Here is an 18,903-nt window from a genome sequence, read left to right as displayed (position 1 = left end):
GTTGTTGAGCAGATCTATCTTTATCTCAGTCTTCTGCTTCAAATGTACTCTGTAAGAGTGAGTGCATAGGGAAAGGATTTTCAAACCAGATTGTTATTAACAAAAGGCTCTGCAGGAGATGCATTTGTCCTGCAGCTCAGTTCAGAGATAGAGTAATCCATTTGCTGCCTTTGGGTGGGCCAAAAGCTGATGCTTGCATGTCTGTCTCTAGGACACCTGCAGAGAGGCAGAACATTTCTGTGCCCTTTGGCCAAACCGATTGTCCAACCCATCAGCCCCATCCTATGCCTGTGCCTGGGGGTGTGTTGACAGAGCAGCTGCATGTTGAGAGCAGTGCTCTGAAGCAGGCAGCGGAGCCAACTCAAAGAGGAAGCATCTCCTAAAGACGACTGTCCTCTCCCCAAATTGCCATGAGCACCAGTTACTGCCTGTCCAAGGGCACTAAATGCACGAGCTGATTTTGATCCATGCTGTGCCCGTGTGGGCTGTTGGTATGCTGGCAGTCAGGCCTGGCCTGTTGCCAGGGTGCTGTTTTGTGTTATTGTCTTTGCATATCTGCTTCATGGTAAATTACTGTGATGCCTTCAGCTTCTTCCTGTGTTAACACTTCATAAGTCAGAATGTAAAGTTGCTCTGGGGATCCAGGTTAAAAACTGAATCCTCTGAATGAAGATTGGAGTCAAATCCTCATTTTTTAGAAGGGTCTGGCACTTGGAAGTGCTACATTGCCAGCAGCTGGACCCAGTGGCCAAGACAGAGATGTGGTCTTCAGAAGTCTCACCAAGCAGAGCAGCTGCATCCAAGTGATGCCATGCCAGAGATAACATGCCATGAAGAGATGTGGGGCTCTTCAATGTGAGTGGGGCTGATCCAGCCAAGCTGCTTCGTGGACCATGGACTGATAGTGCTGCATCATGGAAGAGATGCACATCAGCATCAATTCAGGCCTCTCGGCACCATGTAGAGCTTTCCTTATTGTACTTTTACCTTAACTTTATCCTTGTAGACATGAGATGTCTGTTTAGCATAGGATCCTCCTGCAGGTAGAGGAAAAGGCACCTTCAGAGATGGATGTCTGCCTTAGATCTTTCTCTAGATACATGACTGAGATGAGTAGCTTTGACTCATTCGAGATCCTGACTTTGGGATGTGTAAAACAAGGGCTTTTTTTCCCCAAATCCTGCCTAGCAGGTTCCTGCTGTCTCCAGATGCTGGATGTGTTGAGTGCAGCTGTATTAGTTCTTGAAAGCTTGCTGTTAGTATTTTTTTCTGGGCTTTGGGTGGTCACTTAAACAGATTTAATACAGTTTCTCTCTGTGGAACATTAATAATTCCCTTTAAGTTGCTAAGAGTGAGAGAATATTCAGGCTTGGGGACCAAAAGGAAGAGATTTGTTTATTGTTCCAAGGCACTGTTAAACCCTGAATTTTACAGAAATGTAAATGCATCCAGTCATTTTGCTGATTCATATTTTATTACTGGTTTTGGTAGGACATATAATACAGACATGGCCCTAAAAGGCTTATTTCTAAGGTGACACATACTGAGTTGCAGCCACACACTCTCCTTCCATAAATGAGTAACTCCTGAAGTATGTGTGGCTTGTGACTGGGTTGTGATAGGTAAAGGAGAAGGAATTTGTGGTCACCATCACTGCCACCCCTGGCAGCTCTGACAGAAAGTGCATTACCAAACAGCAGCGTGTGTCTCTAGAGGAGATGTGGAGTTTGTTACAGGGGGAAACTGTGTGTGAGTAACAAAGCCCAGACCAGAATGATTGAAAATCACTTGGGAATGGTCTTGTCCCCTCCCCACAAAGGGTCCAGGCTTATGACAGGGAGCTAAGATGACGGCTTGTGCCAGTACATGAGCCAGGCGTGGGGGCTGATTTGATGATCATGTTCTTTGGCAGTATGCCCACAGCCGCTGCTGATAACCACATCCCCAAATTTTACATCCTTTTAGGGCCTGATCTCCTTTGTGCCCAGTATACAGTCTGGGGAGAAATGGGTTGGTTTGATGGGCAGCTGGGGGCTTTCACCTCCGACTGCAGTGCAGTACAGTCTGGAGACTCATCTCACAGCTCCTCAGTTGGGAACCAAATTAGCATGACTGTCCTGTCCAGCAGCTATTTCTGTGCCCAGCAGTTAAATATATTTTCCTATCACAGGATCCTTACATTTACAGGTTTTAAAGGGAGAGTGACATATTGAGCAGAAGTAGCTGGAACACAGTATTACTCCAGGCTGAAAAAGCATCTCTTCTGTATCCCTGTATCTCATCAGGGCAGAGTAATGCAGAAGCTGCAGCCTGACATGCCAAGTAAATGTGATCTGGAAACCAATGAGGACATCTGTGTGTATCTCTGCCTGTGTGTGGCCCAGGCTACAAATGGCAGAGTTGGAGAGGGATGGATTTACACCGTCTGTGACAGTCCTACATGTCTGGGACAGGAGAGAGTGTTCCTACAAGTGGGAAGGCAGGAAGCCAAGCGTGGGAAAAGGAGGGAAAAGGAGGATGGTTGTGAGAAGAGTGGGAGGGAAGGAAAGGGCAGAGACAATAGTTCAACTTAGCAAAGAGGGCAGTGATTGAGGGTGTGAGGATTTGGCAGTGTATTCCTGAAAACCATGAAGTTCCACAGGAAGAAGGTAATTTTGTATTTAATTCAGTGCAGTGCCCTGACGGGAGGGAATCTGTTCTGTGCAGGACTCTCACATCAGTTTTTCTGCCTTGGCCAGAAGCATTGAGGGGAATAAGGAGTGTGCTCTGTGTTTGCCTCCTCTGTGGCAGTTCACAGTGCAATTCAGGCATTCTTTGCAAGACTAGGGCACAAAATCATTTTCTTTTTTCACTTGTCTCTCCACAAGAAACGTGGATTCCTCTGAAGCCTGAAGTCAAAGGTCATTGCAGTGAAAGGTGTTTTCCCAGTGACTTCCAGTGATCATCACTGCATTTTTCTGGGGTTATGGAAATTTATTGCCTTCTTTCCAACAATTGGTTTCACATTGTCAGGATTGTCCTATAGAAGAGCACATTAAGTCTTATGTGTATGTGGTCATGCAGTATAGTCAAAGATCTACATGCATTGCATGTTTATTGACTGGTGTTTACATTTTGAGAATAGGTCAATTTTTCAGTCAGTCTTCTAGCATTTTGTAATTAAAATACAAATACTCATGTGTCAGTGCATTATTGCTGGCAGTTCTGTGATGCTTTACTGGTTGATCTAGTCGATTTCACCTTGACTTTTATCCTTCAGTCGTGCATGAAAAATGCAGTTGCACAAACTGTAGAAATCAGAAGAGTTTTTCAGAGCTGTTTTTCATCAAGGATTCTAGATCACAAAGTTCTGTACCCTTCAGGTCTGGCTTTGTGAAGCTGAGAGCCTCTTGGTTTACATGAACTTTTTTGTTTCCCTCTACTCAAAATGAGAAGAAAAAGGGGGAAAAAAAAATGATCCCACTATTCTATGGCAAAATCCCAGAAGAATTTCCATTATTTGGACTAAGAATGTCCCAGAGCTTTGTCATTGTTCTGGGAGGGCCTGGAGGAGTTTTGCTGCCTTTCCCAGGCCCTTGCTTTGCTTTTCCAGCACTGCATCTGGGGGTCATATGTAAGGTTACAAATCAAAGCCGGAAGATTTGCATGCAAATATAAACTACATGCAAGTGTTGGTGCAGAGCAGGGATCCCAAACACGAGAAGCTGAAAGGGAGGCTGGGTTTTAGCAGTGCCTCTTTGCTGCTGTAGAGCTGACTGTGCAGGGACCTTTTGTCATTTCTGTAAGTAAAGGCTACACACCTATAGTGTGTAAAAAATCTGCTCTGTGCCCATACATGAAACAGAGGCAGCGATATCATGGTGTGCTCTGTCTTTATGTGACCACAAGCTGTGTATGCTCTAGCACTGTATATGAGCTCCATAGGTGGGAAAACACATCATAGAATTATTTTGATTGGGAAAGACCTTACTTACCTCACACTGCCAAGACCATCACTAAACCATGTCCCTCAGCACCTCATCTACACTTCTTTTAAAAATCTCTAGGGCTGATGACTCCACCACCTCCCTGGGCAGCCTGTGCCAGTGTCAAACAACTCTCTCACTGAAAAAGTTCTTCCGAGTCTTCAATCTAAACCTCCTCTGGTGTGACTTAAGCCCATTTCCTCTTGTTCTGTCACTTATTACTTGAGAGAAGAGACCTGACTTCTCCACCTCACCACAATGTTCTTTCTGGTACTTTTAGAGAGCAAGATCTCCCCTCAGCCTCTTTTTCTCCAGGCTAAACACCTCCAGTCCCCTCAGCTGCTCCTCGTAAGACATGTTCTCGAGACCCTTCATCAGCTTTATTGACTGTCTCTGGATATGCTCCAGCACCTCAATGTCTTGCATTGGTACAACCCTGATGGTACAATGTAGAGAGACCCTTGCTCTCACAGCAGAAAGATCTCCCACAGGCATAAATAACTCCCACGTGAAGATGTGTGAGATTTAGTGTTAACTAGCAAATAGCAATTTCTGGATCATGCTCTCTCTGTGTTTTATCAGTCTTGATGCATTTAACACTGTAACAAGCAGGTTCTTGTTAGTGCTTATTTGCCTGAGCTACTTCTGAATCCTGGCCCCAGGGCAATCGATGACAAAAATTCTGTTGCCTCAAATGTGAGCAGAGCTCTCCTCATCCTATTTCGAATATCCTCCAGGTCTATTCCTTTTGTGCCAGAGTCAGCTCAGCAACTTCTCTTTTAAGTATCCCTGATTTGTCAGCATCCTTCTTATACTTTAGCAATCCCACTTTCATCTGAGTTTTGATCCACCATCATGAAGGTAGTGAAACTCCTCCCATAGCCTTCCATGACTTTGATGACTACATAGTGGTAGTCAAAAACGTGTGCAGTTGGCACCCATTTGGACTGGGGCTGGATCTCTTAGAAAGATGTGTTATAGACTAAGGAGAGATTTTGAAGGAACTCACAGCTGGCCTCAATACTTTCCTGTTAAGATTAATTTCAGTGGAAGCACGATGAAGCCAGTTTTGAGTCAATTTTTAAGAGTGGTTACCATGTAGAGAATAAAGGCAGGGGGATGAAATTATCTTCAGTTTTGAAAAGAATTGTTTAAAAGTGCTATTTTGCCTTTGTGTCTGTCCTTTACCCTGTGACCAACACGATGGCTGCAAGAGGTGTGAGAAATGACTGGCTAGAGGGATCTCCAGCTCACTTCCACATCCAGCCCTGGCACTGAGGACTTCTACATAGAGCCACGCTTTTCAGGAAGGATCTGTTTCTTTTCAAAACAACTTAAACTAAAATCAGTTTCTAAAACCAATTTAGTGAAATTGATGCAATTTTTGTATTCAAAATCTTTTGGTGAAACTTACTTGAAGGACTTGAAATTCAAGGGTCTATTTTTGTCAGTTGGTTGCTGCTTTTCCCAGTTCTTTCTTTTTTTGGATGGAGTTTCTCTTCTTCCACCAGGACATTTTATTTTGGAGTCTTCATGAAACATTAACCATCTGCTGGGAAGAAGGTCACAAGTACTGAGTTGAAGTTGTTTGTTTGCCACAGACAGTGTTTTTCAGACCCAGATAGGGTATTTGAGAATGGCATGAGGGATCCAGATTTCACAGAGAGTCTGTATGTTCTTGTTTTCATTTTACATTTGTCACTCTAGTAGTCTAATGCTCTCTATGCTTAGATGCTGTGTTTTCTAGTCATCTGTCAAGTCTCAAATGGCAGAAACTCAGTCCTGTGCTTATTTGGCTTCACAAATAGTTCTATCCCTCATGGAAAGTAAATGCAGGTGGGTAGAAACAGAGTGGAAACAGAAATAGGAGTCCATGTTGTAGTCTGAATGGATGCTCACCCTCCCTCTCTCCCTCATGTAAATCTCATGTGGCTGTTGTCCCCTTCCCTTGTCTGCTCTTTCCTTGCAGGGAAGCTGCTGTTCTGGGAGGTAGTAGGAGGGAAATGACTTCTTTACTAGGCCTGTTTCTTATTCTCTTTACATGAGCTCCAGTTATTGGGTATGTTGGAGATAAGATGGGAACCTTGACAGGTCTTTGATGTAGCCCAGGATATCAGTTAAAAAAAACCCCAAAGCCCTGCTAATGCAACACAGAGATTGCATGTCTGCAAGAGTTAGACACATCATATTCTGCTCACACACCCCTAACAATGAAGTTAAATGAAGTAATCAAACAAGCCTGGCAAGAGGCTTGGAGGTGGTTTGTAACTGAGCTGCAGGGCTCCCAGCCATTCCAGTTCTGCAGCTCTCTGGTCAAGTTATTGTTGCAAATAAAATAAGTGCAAATGCCACTTTTTACTTATTTAAGCCTCTCATGGCCATGTAAATGGACACAAAGAAATGCAACACAGATTTTTTTTTCCCCCCTTTTGGCTTATTGGTCTGATTGTGTGGAACTTCTTAGCAGGAAGATGCTGGGAAGTTAGTGCCAAGTTGGCAAATGCCAAAAAGCTGAGGGGTGAAGAGGAAACTAAATAGAAATTTGAACTGTGGGTTTTGAAACCTCATCAACATATGAGGAAAATATGGGAGGCTGAGTATTGTCTTACTCTGCCTGTGTAAACATGATGAGCTGGATTCATCATTCAGACACAACCCTGTTACTTGTCTGGTCCATACCCCTGAAGCTAGGAAACCAGCAAAAACATCTAGCCAGGTGCCTCCATACTCAAAAAATCCCCTTCCTGTGTTCCCAGGGACGTCTGCTGGCTGGCTTGAGGCAGTTGTTTGCTATTCTCATTTACGTTTAAATTCTAGGATTTGGCAAAGAGAAATGGATTGCATCCTGGTTAATTCAGGATGCAGTAGTAGTGGGGTTTTCTAAAGTAGAAAGGACCCAGCTTGAGTCTCAGAGTCTGGCTGGATTCGGAGCTAATTAGTTTATTTTTCTTTTACACAGAACAGATTTGATGTGATATGGCTGAAAAGAGAAGCAGCATTAATCCAGCACTAATCCTCTTGCTTTGCTGTTTGGAGCTGAAACAAGATCCACAAAAAGAAGTGGTGAAGGCAGGAAAACTTTCCTATCCTATCTTCCCCTCTCCCCCCTTTTGTATGTTTAATTAGGCTGGAAATTAACTTGTAGATTGTGATGCAAACTGGAATTGCAGTGTCCTGCTTCAATTGCCTGCTTGGTAGCTGCTCACAGATGAGAACTGGCCAACTCTGGGGCTGTCCAATTTCTTCCCTCCCTGCATACTGTAACTCTGCCTTGCTTCCCAGACTTCGGGACGTGCAACGTGTGTCTGTGAGACCCATGGGTCACTTTGGCTTTTTCTCAGTTACATTTCCCCCGTTGGTAATGGAAACACAAGCTGGGCAGAGGGATGTCCATGAAACCACATCTGCTTTATGAAAAAGCCAGACGCCCAGCACCTGTGTGCAGCCTGCGTCACCCCCACACTCAGGGCTGCTTTAAGGCACCCTGCCATGGCAGCAACCCTCCCTGTGAGAAGCTTTCCTGTTTGGGGCTGCTTGGGTTTCATGTTTCTTCCCAGCTTCATCTCTGTTTCTTAGCTCAGTCTTCGAATTCCTGGGGTGAGAACAGCTCTAGACTGGGGTTGAAAATAGCTCTTCCTTAGCCCTGCCCTGGCTGAGCTGTGGTCCCTCAGAGACTATCATGTTGAAAGGTGACATCATTGCGTGGCACTGGTGGTAGACTCACCGTGGGCTTATTGCTGAGGGTCTGACTTCATCTCTGTGGGAGTTTCCCAGATCTCACAGTGCTTTTCAGGGCCTTTTGAATGCTGGTGAGCTGGGCAAGAAGCCTACGCCATGTTCACTGGATCCAGCATCAGATGTGATCCAAGCCAAGTGAAGGCACAGGTGATGTGTGCAGGAGGACTTACATTCCCTGTGCTTATTCCAGAGGCATTTTATTTTCCCTGCCACCATGCTGGCTCTTGTAAAGGGCAGGAGTTGAGGACACTGGGGGCCCTCACCCTGGGGAAAACCCTTACTATTGCCAACAGTGTCTTGTGGGGTGAAGAAGGTACCTAAATTCAGCCTCTGGAAGATGAGCAGCTTTTCTGCTTTGGCCTTGTGGATACCAAAACTGTTCTCAGTAAGTTGTTATTACTCCAAATCTGCATCTGGGCCAACAGTTCTTTGTGCTCATCAGAACATCTTTGACATTAAAATGGGTATGCAAACAGCAAGTCGGGAGTGCCCGTACTCAGGTAATTTAGGGCACAGAGTTAAGCTGCCTTTGTGGAGGGCTGCTGCAATTTGAGCTGGTTTAATGTAAACTCCAGCAGCTAAATGGACCAGCTGAAGTTACTGGAAGCCTAAGAGGAGTTCAGCAGACATTGCATGGAAGCCGACCAGGGAACATTCACATGCTGAGCTGTGCTGGTGGAAAGCTTCCAGCTCACAGGCAGCGATAGCATCTGAATGCCAGGGAAGAGGAGTGTCTTTTCCAACTTGATCACGATTCACTGGAGGACAAACATCCAGCAGTTTAATATGAGACTTTGAAGAAGCTGACATTCTCCAGGATAAAAGGGACTATCTTGATGGTATTTGCATACAAATCACACCATAGTGGTTTTTTGAGTTAGTAAATACCAGCCATTAAGAACATTTTACAGTAATTACTTATTAAAGGTTAATAGCACCCTCCCTTGTGTGTGCAGGGATATTTCTGGTTGCTGCTCTTCAATCTTGTCTTTGCCCATAGCTTGAGTATTTGTGGATGTTCTTATCTTGGTATCATCAGACTGCTCATTTCAGACATTTATCTTCCACTCCAGCTCATCTGCATGCAGAAAACAAAACATTAGCCTTTAAAAATTCAAGTGAAAAAATGGGCACATGACAATAACCTGAATTCTTTACCTCTGGAGTTTGTGACATGTAACCAGACATTTTCCACTGAAAACAGGACATTCAATGATAGTCATGCCCAATGACATTTGAGTGAATCTTTTTTGTAGTAGGAAGTCATCTCACATCGTTGCTTGGTATAGGCACTAAAGGGAGAACAATAATTTCAGTGCCCAATAAATTTTCTGCCCCGTGGTGGGTAAAATGGAAGAGAATGAAACAATAATTAGCACCTGATGAAATCCCCCTGGACATCCTGCACCTTTTTTCATGCAGCATAAATATTAACAGCTGCTTATCAAGTTCAGTTCTTGATTAATATTCTCCAGTCTGTACAGGTACACTTCTTGTTTCTCTGAAGAGGGATCTATTTAAAAAATACATAGATTAAAAGAGATTGGATTTGTGAAATTAAAACTGGAACATTCTTAGTGTCTGGAGCATAGTGACTTGTTAGTAATTCGTACTTCAGCTATTGTTTATTGTTAAGGCTTCTTTTTTTGTTAAGGTGAAGCATTTGAATAGCAACTATTTTGACTCCTTTAAGGTCATAAACATGGCAGATATATAAAGCAGATCTTTTCACCTTAAGTAATTAATTATTGTAGTAATTTGTTGTTTGCAACCACAATTGAAGTTCAGCAGTGTGCATGTGTGAACTGTGGGAAAACACTGTACTTACCCAGAACAGCTTTCTCTGAGACATGTAAGATGCTTTTGAGTTTATCTTTTATCAAGAGGCAGCATGCTGAGGACCTGAGTCTCTGCTGTGGGCAGGACCAGCTCTGTGCTGGAGTGGTGGCTCGTGTGGCTCAGTTTTGGGGAGCTGATGGATGCCTCAGAAATCCTTCTCTGCTCCCTGGGCTCTGCAGGCAGCTCCCAAGAGTGATGGGGCCTGCCAGGCGTTCGCTGGAGCGTGGGATGACTCCTTCTATTTATCTGATATTTCCTGCTGCCTCCTTGTCCTGTTGTGTCTGCATGACCTCAGGCTCCCACAGGACTGCTTTTCTCACTCTCCCCTGGGATATTGTTGATTGCTTTCACAGCGACCCCTTTTAAGATCTGAGCAAAAAATGGCAAGGTAAGCTGATGTAATGTTTGCTGCTCATGAAAAGCTTATGGGTCTGACTAAGGCAGCAGAAGTGAATAATGACCAAACCCCAATCTCTGAGGGAGAGAAATGTGATACCTAAGGCTCTTGAAACCTCTAGACATTGCCTTGAAAATTTGGCATTTTACAGATCTGTTTAAAGCAAACAGTTATTCCCCTTTATTTTGAATGGTGGCTTTTGAGAAGCAATTTGATTTATGCAAACAAGCAAAGCAAATCAATAGCCATTCCAGGTTTTGCACCTGCGTCCCACCAAGCAAATTTTGAGCCCACTCATTTCTCGCTTCACAGAACTCTGGGTTATGATTAAAGGCTTTTCTTGCTCCTTCTCTAATCTTCCCATGAAATAGAAGTCAATATATCTGCATTCTTCCCAATTCAACACTTGCTGAGCTTGAAGAAACCTATGAAAAGATTTAATTGCTACTTCAAATGTCCAGCAAAATCCTGCGTTGACTGAAATCAGTGGCAGCTTCATTCTCACAGAGCCTGGATTTCAGAGCTGGGACTCTATCTGCACTGAGCAGTGGGGTTCTGCTCCTACACCTGCACTGAACACATCTGACCTCTTGCCCAGAATATCCCTTTGCACCCAGCTCTGCCCTCTCTCATGTGATGGGGATGTTGTGCCACTTACTGCACCACTCAGTAATGCACTCTTAAAGCAAGATTAAGTCCTGTGTGGACTAGAACTTGATCAAGCAGACTGTTAAAAATTTTAGGGACATAGTTTTTTAGAGGATTCTGAAGAGTAGCATGGGGAAGCCTGGGGTGCAATGAAATTCAAAGAGCCTGGGTGTCTTGTGACTTGTGTTTTCTTTCCATCTTCTGGGGAAAAGATGCACAATTAAAGAAAAATAATCTTTATTTGCATATACAGTATGCTTCTGCTGTCCCAGTCTTGTCCCTTTTGTGAGAACTTGGGGCCAGAATTACAGTATCTGAAGTTGTTTTTGGATCCCAGTCAACTCCCATCTGTCATGATCTGTTTTTAATCGAATGGGTTTTCCATCTGAAAGTAGCTGTTGGATAGAGAATGAGTAGAAATATTTGTGTTGTGAATTAGCTCAGAATGAAGCTACAAACTTTTTTTTTTCTTCTCTCTCACAACAAACACATGGAAAAATATTCTTCAGTGTAGTGTGGCCAGCCTGAAAATTGGCAACAGCAGCTTCCTTCCCAGGCTCTGACTTCCCTGTCTTGTGTGCACAGGCAAGATCTTTAAAGGGGACTTGAAATCTGTTTGTTACTTGACCTTATCTCTTCTCCATGAAGCAAGGCTGCACTGGTGTCACCCTGTGTATATGGGGAGATTGTGTGACTTGGTTTTCCAGGAGGAATACAAGGTGCAGTAGAGAAATTGCCTATGTGTGCTGAGAGTATCGCTCTTGCCCCTGGGCAGTCTTTCCTTTGCCAGTCTCCATGGTCTCTGCTCCGGTGGGAGCAGCTGGCAGGTTTGATACGATAACTGAGTCAAATTTAGGTTCTTAGTCTTTATCCTTGGTGGTCCATGAAGGGCCTCAGATCTCCTTAACAGCCTGTGCTTAGCATGTTCACTTCTCAAATACTATCAAACTAGGCTGCAGGAGAAGGAGAGCAAACTGTCTTGGAAACTGAACATTGTCATATCAAGCAGAGAAGTGAGGCTGAAGGGCCTCCACCATTTCCAAGACATCAGATGACACCTCTCTCCTACTAGCAAAGAAGACGGGGAAAATCCCTCAGTGGTCCTTGGAAAAGCCTTTTCAAGCCTGTTCTTCAACATCCCTCCAGGGGTTTTCATGCAATACCTTTTATAATTCAAAGCTCAGAAGCAATTACCCTGTATCAGCACTTTGCAAGATGGGCTAGTGTCCTGGGGGAGATGGAGAAGAGGGTGATGCTTATCCATACTCAATTGTTGGAGACAAAAAGCTTCTCCACTGTGTCTGTGGCCAAAGGGAGAGCTCCTGCTGCAGTGCTGAGGCTGAGGGAGGAGGGTTGCTTTCCTGTTTCCTCTGCCAGATCCTTATCTCACTCCATATGTGAAACATGGAAATTGCTTTAAAGACCCAGGAGCTGGCCTGTCTTTGATTTCCATTACATTGGTGTTGAGTGGTCACCCTTTGTTGTGTATCTGTCATCAAGACAGCAGGACCAGCCTTTGGCCTGAAGGCAAGCCTATGAGAGAGCAGAATCTGGCTCATTTTTTCCTTTTTAAAAACAAATATTTTGGAGGTACTAAGATAAAAAGGAAGTGTTTGTGTGATGTGAGATATATATAAATGTATGTATGTATGTATGTGCATGCACGTGCAAAGCAGTTTTTATCACAGCTTCCGGCAAAACAGTCTTTCTGTAAGATAATTGTTGTGAGGATGGACTAGGGCTGGACAAGGGAAATCCTGGGCTTGTTCTGGGCTTATGCTGCTGTTTCCACCAATATAAGAAAACAGTGTCACTCTTGCTGACCTTCTTTATGTCACCTTTCAATCAGTCTGATGAGTGCCAAGAGCGCCAAGTGGTGCAATGTGACTCAGCAAAGGCTGCGTGCTTTGGGGTTGAGCTGCTGCCACTGGTGTATGGGTGTGTGTAAGCAGCTGTGTTGCACAGCTGTAATCCCACAACCCCTCTGAGTTCCCCAGGAAGGGCAGTGGTCACATCTCCATATATAAAGAAAACCTGGAGAGTGAGGTTGGAGATAGCAGCCTATAGTGTGTTGTTACTTCAGGAGTGGAGTAGCATCCCTAGTCATGCCTGCAAGAAACCCTGGGACCATCCAAACAGGCAGGAGCAGAGGGCAGGGTGTGCTACCCAAGCACCAGAAAATGTGCCATCATTCAATTAAGCTTGAATGTCAGGGAGATAAAAATCAGTGGTAGCTGATGATGAGTAAGGTAGGAGAACCTGACCTGCTCTCCTGACAGCTCTGCTAGAGGCTGCAACAGGGCAATGGCTTTAATTTAAGCTAGTCTTGCACCCAAGGCTATATTCCTCATCGTGAGCAGGAGCAGCCAGTGAGGAGTGTAAGTAACTGATGCTGACTGCTTAGCCTTTATTTTTCCTGTACTTGATGGCCCACACTGACATGTGTTTTCCCTGAACAGGTCTATATCATCAACGTAACATGGTCTGACCTGACTTCCCAGATCATCTACCGGAGATACAGCAAGTTCTTTGACCTGCAGGTAAGTCTGTCTTGTCTGGCATAAAATACTATTTCTACTCAAGCTTCTGGTTGTGTTTCCCAATGTGTTAATAGTGTCTTTAAATAAGACTTTGTGATTGTTTGGTCTGTTACATGTCATGATCTTGCAACTTTTGAGACTCTGTCCTTGTAGGGTATAAGATAAGTGGGTGTGGTATGCTCACAGTGAGTAATTTGCATTGTGGAGATGTTTAAAGCTGACATTTTCATGAATGGTTCCTATTGAAGAGGGGATCTAATTTTAAATACTTCAGATGCACTTAGAACAGAAAAAGAGCTACATTTTGGGCCCCTAGAAACTGCTTACCCAAATTGCTGATGAAAACAACAGAGCTTTTGCACACTCCCACAGCAGTTCAGTAACGGAGATGGCAGTGGAAACCTTCCAGACTCTCCTTCCAACGATCTCCCCAGCCAGCTGCGTCCTGGCTCCTGCTGTTTTGTACAGTGTCTTTGCTGTATTCTGGGCCTGTATATTTAGATTTCATCGAAAGCTTTCTTGCTGGATAGCTGCTCACCAAACTCTGAAGCTAGGGAATGGGAAAAGTCTAAATCACAAAGTTTCACTGTGGGCATCAGCTACTTCGTTTCTGGTATGACTGCCAGACACCTGCTCCTGTAGGGAGAGCTTTCTGGCTGGTGTCTTATTTAGCAGCAATCCAGGTCCATTGATAACCTTTGTACCCTTGTACCTCCGTGAGCAGCAAAACTGTAATTGCCTGGGGTGAGAACAAAAGCTGTGGTTTGACAATCTCCTGAACTTAGGGGAAATGTTGATTTTTGGCTGGAGCTTGGGTTTGGAGATCAACTGTGGTTAAAATATCAAGTGAGTACAAGGCTTTGTCCTGGGAAATAACATGGATTCTTTTGGGCATGATAGATTAGGAAAAAAGGGCTTCCTTCCTTGGTAATCTGGTCTGTCTTCAAGAGTTCCAGTTTCATCATTACTCCTCTCTACGTGTTATTTCTGGTACTTGGACATCTGAAGTCTCACACTGTTTCGCAAGCCATGTAGATTATGGCCCCCTGGCTTTTCTGGTGGAAAACAGGACCATTTCTCTGCCCAGTCCTGATTTCTGTGCTTGCTCTGTGGCCAGAAGACAAAAGGATGCTCTTAAGCTGCTTCTTATGCCCCCTTCCATTTCTTACTTGACTGAAGTGCCAGACTGGCCAGTCCCACTGCTGTGAAGAGTATGTCGGTGGCTTCTCTGTGCCTGATGTACCTGCCAAAGATGCACAGCACTGTAATCACAAACATTTGTTGTCAACACGTGGATCTTGGCCAAAACTGTTTCTTTCTCTCTTCTTTTTCTTTTTGCCTCGGTTCTGTTTTCATGTGTATGTTCTTCAGGGTCTCCTGGCCTTTCCTGGTAGGTTTGAAAAGTTCCCATCAAGCATGGAGTTATCAATGGAGTTAGTGTGTGGGACGGGAAATGTCTCAATCAGGGAGTGAGTCCTGAAAGGTCCCATTGATAAGTGCAAGGGGGCCTAGCGCCAGTGGAAAACTCTCGCTTGCACAACGCGTCTCCCCCCACGAGAGAATACGACAAGAAAGTAACAAAATTCCCTTCCTTAACCCTTTTCCCTCCCAGGGATCTGTGTCAGGGCCACCACGGCGAGAGCAGTAACAGCCCTCTGCGGTAGCCTCTTTAGCTCTTGCAGCATGAGACACAGAGTTACCAAATATGAGGTCTTCACCTGGGGTTTCCACAGGCTTGTCGTGGCTCTGTAAGCACGTCACCATGGCAGTCTGTGCCTCGGTTTCTCAGCTGTAAGATGGGATCAAGGCCCCATGTGCTCAGGCTGCCTTAATGTGCTTTTAGACTCCCAGAGGTGTTAGGTGATTTTTTGTTTTTTCTTTCTATTTTTTTTTGAGGGAGTTGAGTTTGAAGCTGCTTGAACATCTCCTGTGTGAGGCAAGGGAGATGTGCTTTGAGTCTTGAGTTGCAACTTACATTTACAACTCTAATGAAGGGAGTTGGAAAAGCAAATGAAAAGTTAGGACACTTGAGGAAACTCTTGCATTTTGGGAGACCCATCTTAGTCAGTAGTTAATCTGCTCCAAGTAAGGAGATAACCTGTATTTTCCATATCTTTGGTGGAAGCTTGAACTTCTAACCTAGCACTAATTGGACCTGGGTTTTGTGACCTGATACTATGCACGGTAATGTGGCCTTACCATAATCATCTACTTGTATAATGTCCCTTGTTATCTCCATATGGCCCTTCCAGATGAAAATCAAGCAAACAGTGAGTAATGCCCGTCCATGGGCACCACTTGTGTCCAAACCAGCTGGAATCTGCAGGTCTCTGCCAGCTCCTCAGTCCCACATACACGACAGAGCTGCACTTCAGGCCTTCCTAAGCTTGCATGTGCCTTGTTTGCTTTTGACTGGTAGTGGAAGAACAAAGGCTGATTTGTAATGACTTAATCAGGGCTGCAATGCCTGATGTTGATAGTGACACTGGATAGGACCCATGGGGAAACCCAGGGGGCTGCCAGGGGCAAGGAGGGAGGAATACAGATAATGAATCTCACTACTGCAATTTTGTGTTTCTTTAAAAAGAGCTCACCCTTCTCTGAACCACTGTCTCTGTGGGAAGCAGCTCAGTGGTTTTGAGAGCCCTCACATTACTAGATAGCAGGGTTTTTGAAACACTTCCTAGCAAATCTTCTTAGGTACTGCAGGCAGTAAGAGGCTGCTCTGTCCCAAGGATCCAAATCTCAAAAGTGTTTGATTGTGGTATTTCAGCAGTGCATATGCTTGAATTGGGAGTCAGGTTGTTTTCAAGATGAGTACTAGGGCATTGAGACTGGGCATACTGTGGAATTTGGAACGTGAAGTTTGCCTCGTGGAGGTGTGAGAAGTACAGAAACAGACACCAACATAACAAGCCAAGTGCCAGCCCTGTGCTGCTTCAGTGAGGGCTAGAGAGCTATAAATATGGGCTTAAATTAAATCAGGGCATTGCTGCATCGTTCAGTTGTGCAACCAAGTCACATCTGCTGCTGAGTGTGGGTCAAATGATGGCAGCAGAATACACGTGGATGCCAGTGTTTCAGTAAATAGGTTTGAAAGGATTGAATGAACTCTGCCTAGATGAAAGCATTACGATAAATTGCTTGTCAAGTCCAATTATCTGTTGTCTTTCACTCTAGGGAGCTATTTGCACCTGAGCACCATGCAGGGTCAAAGCCACCTCCTAATGTAATAGTTTAAGTGCTGCTTTCTTGTGAGCTTGCCCACAGTGCAGAATGGGGGAGTGTGAGGTGCCCATCACTCTGAGAGTGATGTGAACAGCACCTCTAGGCAGTGCTGACCCTCAGGACAAGCTGGTAACTCACCAAGACACATTCCCTGGGTGCTGTTTGAGGTCTCCCATCACTGCAGATGGATTTGCTGGTGGCAGAATCTTGTCCTGAGCTCTGGTAGTTCAGTAATGCTGTTGTCCCCAAAGGAGCTGAAAAAGGACACTATTTTATTGGGATAGCAGGAATAACTCCTGGCATTTCTACTCTTCAGCAAGAGACATCTACAGATGTAAGGCCCACATCTTTCTTGTTGGAACATGCTTTTGGAGACCGGTAGTGGGATGGGGATTTGCAGATGACTCTGTGCATCAAAAATTACCCAAAGCATAAGGTGGAAAAGTGTGAGGGATGCAGCCAACTCACCCTTGTGGTGGCCATGCTAGACTGGAAAACAGCAAAGTTTGCAAGTCTGAAGGGTGACTCTTTCCTCACTCCCTGTATCACCTTTCCAGTTGCTCAGTACCACCTTGGACTTTCTATAGAAACTGTGATCCTGGTTGGGTGCTGCCCCTTGCTGCTGAGAAACTCTCTCACCAGCAAAGTGAGCAGGGAAAATATGACCAAGCATCACTGCTTAGTGTCAGCTTGAATCACTAGCAGATCATCCTCTGCATTTTATCCAGTGACTCCAAATGTTCTGGTCTGATTTCATGCCTGTGTTACTCTCAGTGCCTGGAGTCAGAGCGTGAACAGGACCAAAGCCTCAGCAGATGAAACAAACCTTATGTTCAGATACCAGCCTCTGTTGCTGCCACAAGGATGGCTGGGTCTCAGTACAGAAGATCCTCTCTCAGAATAGTGAGGTGCAGCTTTCTCTGAAGCAAAAACATAGCAGCTGACTTTAGCAGTGTGCCATAATCCCACGTTGTGCTTGTAGCCATGTGAGAGGCAAAGGACCTGATGGCGTCCCAGTGGAGCCACAGCAGGAATGTTAGGTAGGCAGATTGCCATCTCTCTGCACAGTGACCCACACAGACATTTTGGCTGCAAGGAGACATCTGAAATGTCACAATTTTGAAAAGGCAAATAAACAAGGCTCTGTTCAAGCATTTGTTTTGTGTGTCAGTTAGCAAAAAATTATCTGCCTGATGCGGTCTGCTGATCTAAGCAGGTTTTCTTCAAAGTGGTGCAGAAAGAGGAACTCACTAGCAGGCAATTAGAACATTTACAAAAATAAAGAATATCAAGGATTTTATTAGAGTGGAAAGAGATGTAAGTTGTTTCCCGGCTGATGATAAAACATCAAGAGCTTCATTTGTTATTGCCAGGGTTATCCTGATTGTTTATAGTGCTATAATGGAGTAACTGAGCATTGAAGAGGACATTAAACAAAAATGGTGCTACAAAACCCAACAATTACAGTCTGTAGCTCAGCTTTTCTTACCCAGACCAGAGTTCATCCAAATGCTGTTGCTATTGATTGTTCTTCTGTTACGTGCTCTTCTGTACAGATGTCCCTTTCTCCACTACCCCAAACTGTATCAAATAGTGTAATGTCCACTCTCTTTTCCAGTGAGGTGGTTTGTAACTATGCCACGTGCCTGAGCACCTTGTATGTCACTGGGTCACTATAATTTGAAGTAGGGCCTGGTGGCTTTGGAGTGCAGGCTTTTTGGGGCAGAGCAGAGAGGGAATCAGTGTGAGATGCCTACAGAATAGGTGTGTAACATGATTCTGGTGGAACCGTGTATATTCATTCAATTCATTTGGGTTAATTGCCCAAGTGGAGACCTACAGTCCTAAATCTGGTGGTCCAATGCAGTCTAACTCAGTAATGACTGTTTTTATAGGACCTATATTATTTCATGTTGCAACATTCATGCTTTTAGCTCTGCAGGAGCAGTGAATGAACAAGCTCAAGCATGTGCTGAATTTATCAGGGGTGAAGAGCACAGGTAAGATTGTAATGGGGCAAGTGTGTTCCTGTACTGGTACATGGGAACTCCCAACCTTCCAGCTGCCAGGCTGTTTTATCAGGATGAGTAGAGTCACTGCCAACGTCACCCTGCAGGGCGTGATGCTCTCTTCTATAGGTGCCACCCTGCATGCGGCTGCTGGCACTGTGGGAAGGGAAGGAGGGCTGTTGCTGTGGCTCCACACTTGATGCAGCTTGCCCCTCTCGCTGTGTGGGAGGCTTGTGTCAAAAAGATTCCCAACCTCTGACAAGCTGAAGGAGTGCTTCTGTGGGCCATGTGTGCATGTCTGAGAGTGCCTGTGGAAATGAGCATGAGAGCTGGAGGAGAAGGTTGTGTTGAATAGGGCAGGGGAGGAGGTGGGGAGGAACAGTATGACAAAGGGTTGCTGCATCAAGCTGTGGTGCCAGTGCACAGTGAAGCATAAGGCAAAGGGGAAGAGAAGGAAGATTTTACTTGCTGGCATTGCTCCCACTGGGCTGTGTTGACAGTAGGGTATCTGAGCTCTGCAGTTAAAGCATTTGCCTCCC

The 18,903-nt window shown here is 44.8% G+C and overlaps 1 protein-coding gene across 4 annotated transcripts in view; it reads left to right on the top strand.

Moving 5' to 3' along the window:
* Positions 1–18,903, top strand: part of SH3PXD2A (SH3 and PX domains 2A) — a 264,938-nt gene that overhangs the window by 32,710 nt on the left and 213,325 nt on the right. For all 4 annotated transcript variants that reach the window (XM_062000848.1, XM_062000847.1, XM_062000855.1 and 1 more), the window contains exon 2: positions 13,047–13,127. In XM_062000848.1, the coding sequence (XP_061856832.1) occupies positions 13,047–13,127 (81 nt within the window). The remainder of the gene's footprint in view (positions 1–13,046; positions 13,128–18,903) is intronic.

This window comes from Colius striatus, chromosome 8 (genome assembly GCF_028858725.1).
Source record: "Colius striatus isolate bColStr4 chromosome 8, bColStr4.1.hap1, whole genome shotgun sequence".
Taxonomy (NCBI): Eukaryota; Metazoa; Chordata; class Aves; order Coliiformes; family Coliidae; genus Colius; species Colius striatus.
This window is presented reverse-complemented; position numbering and strand designations above follow the sequence as displayed.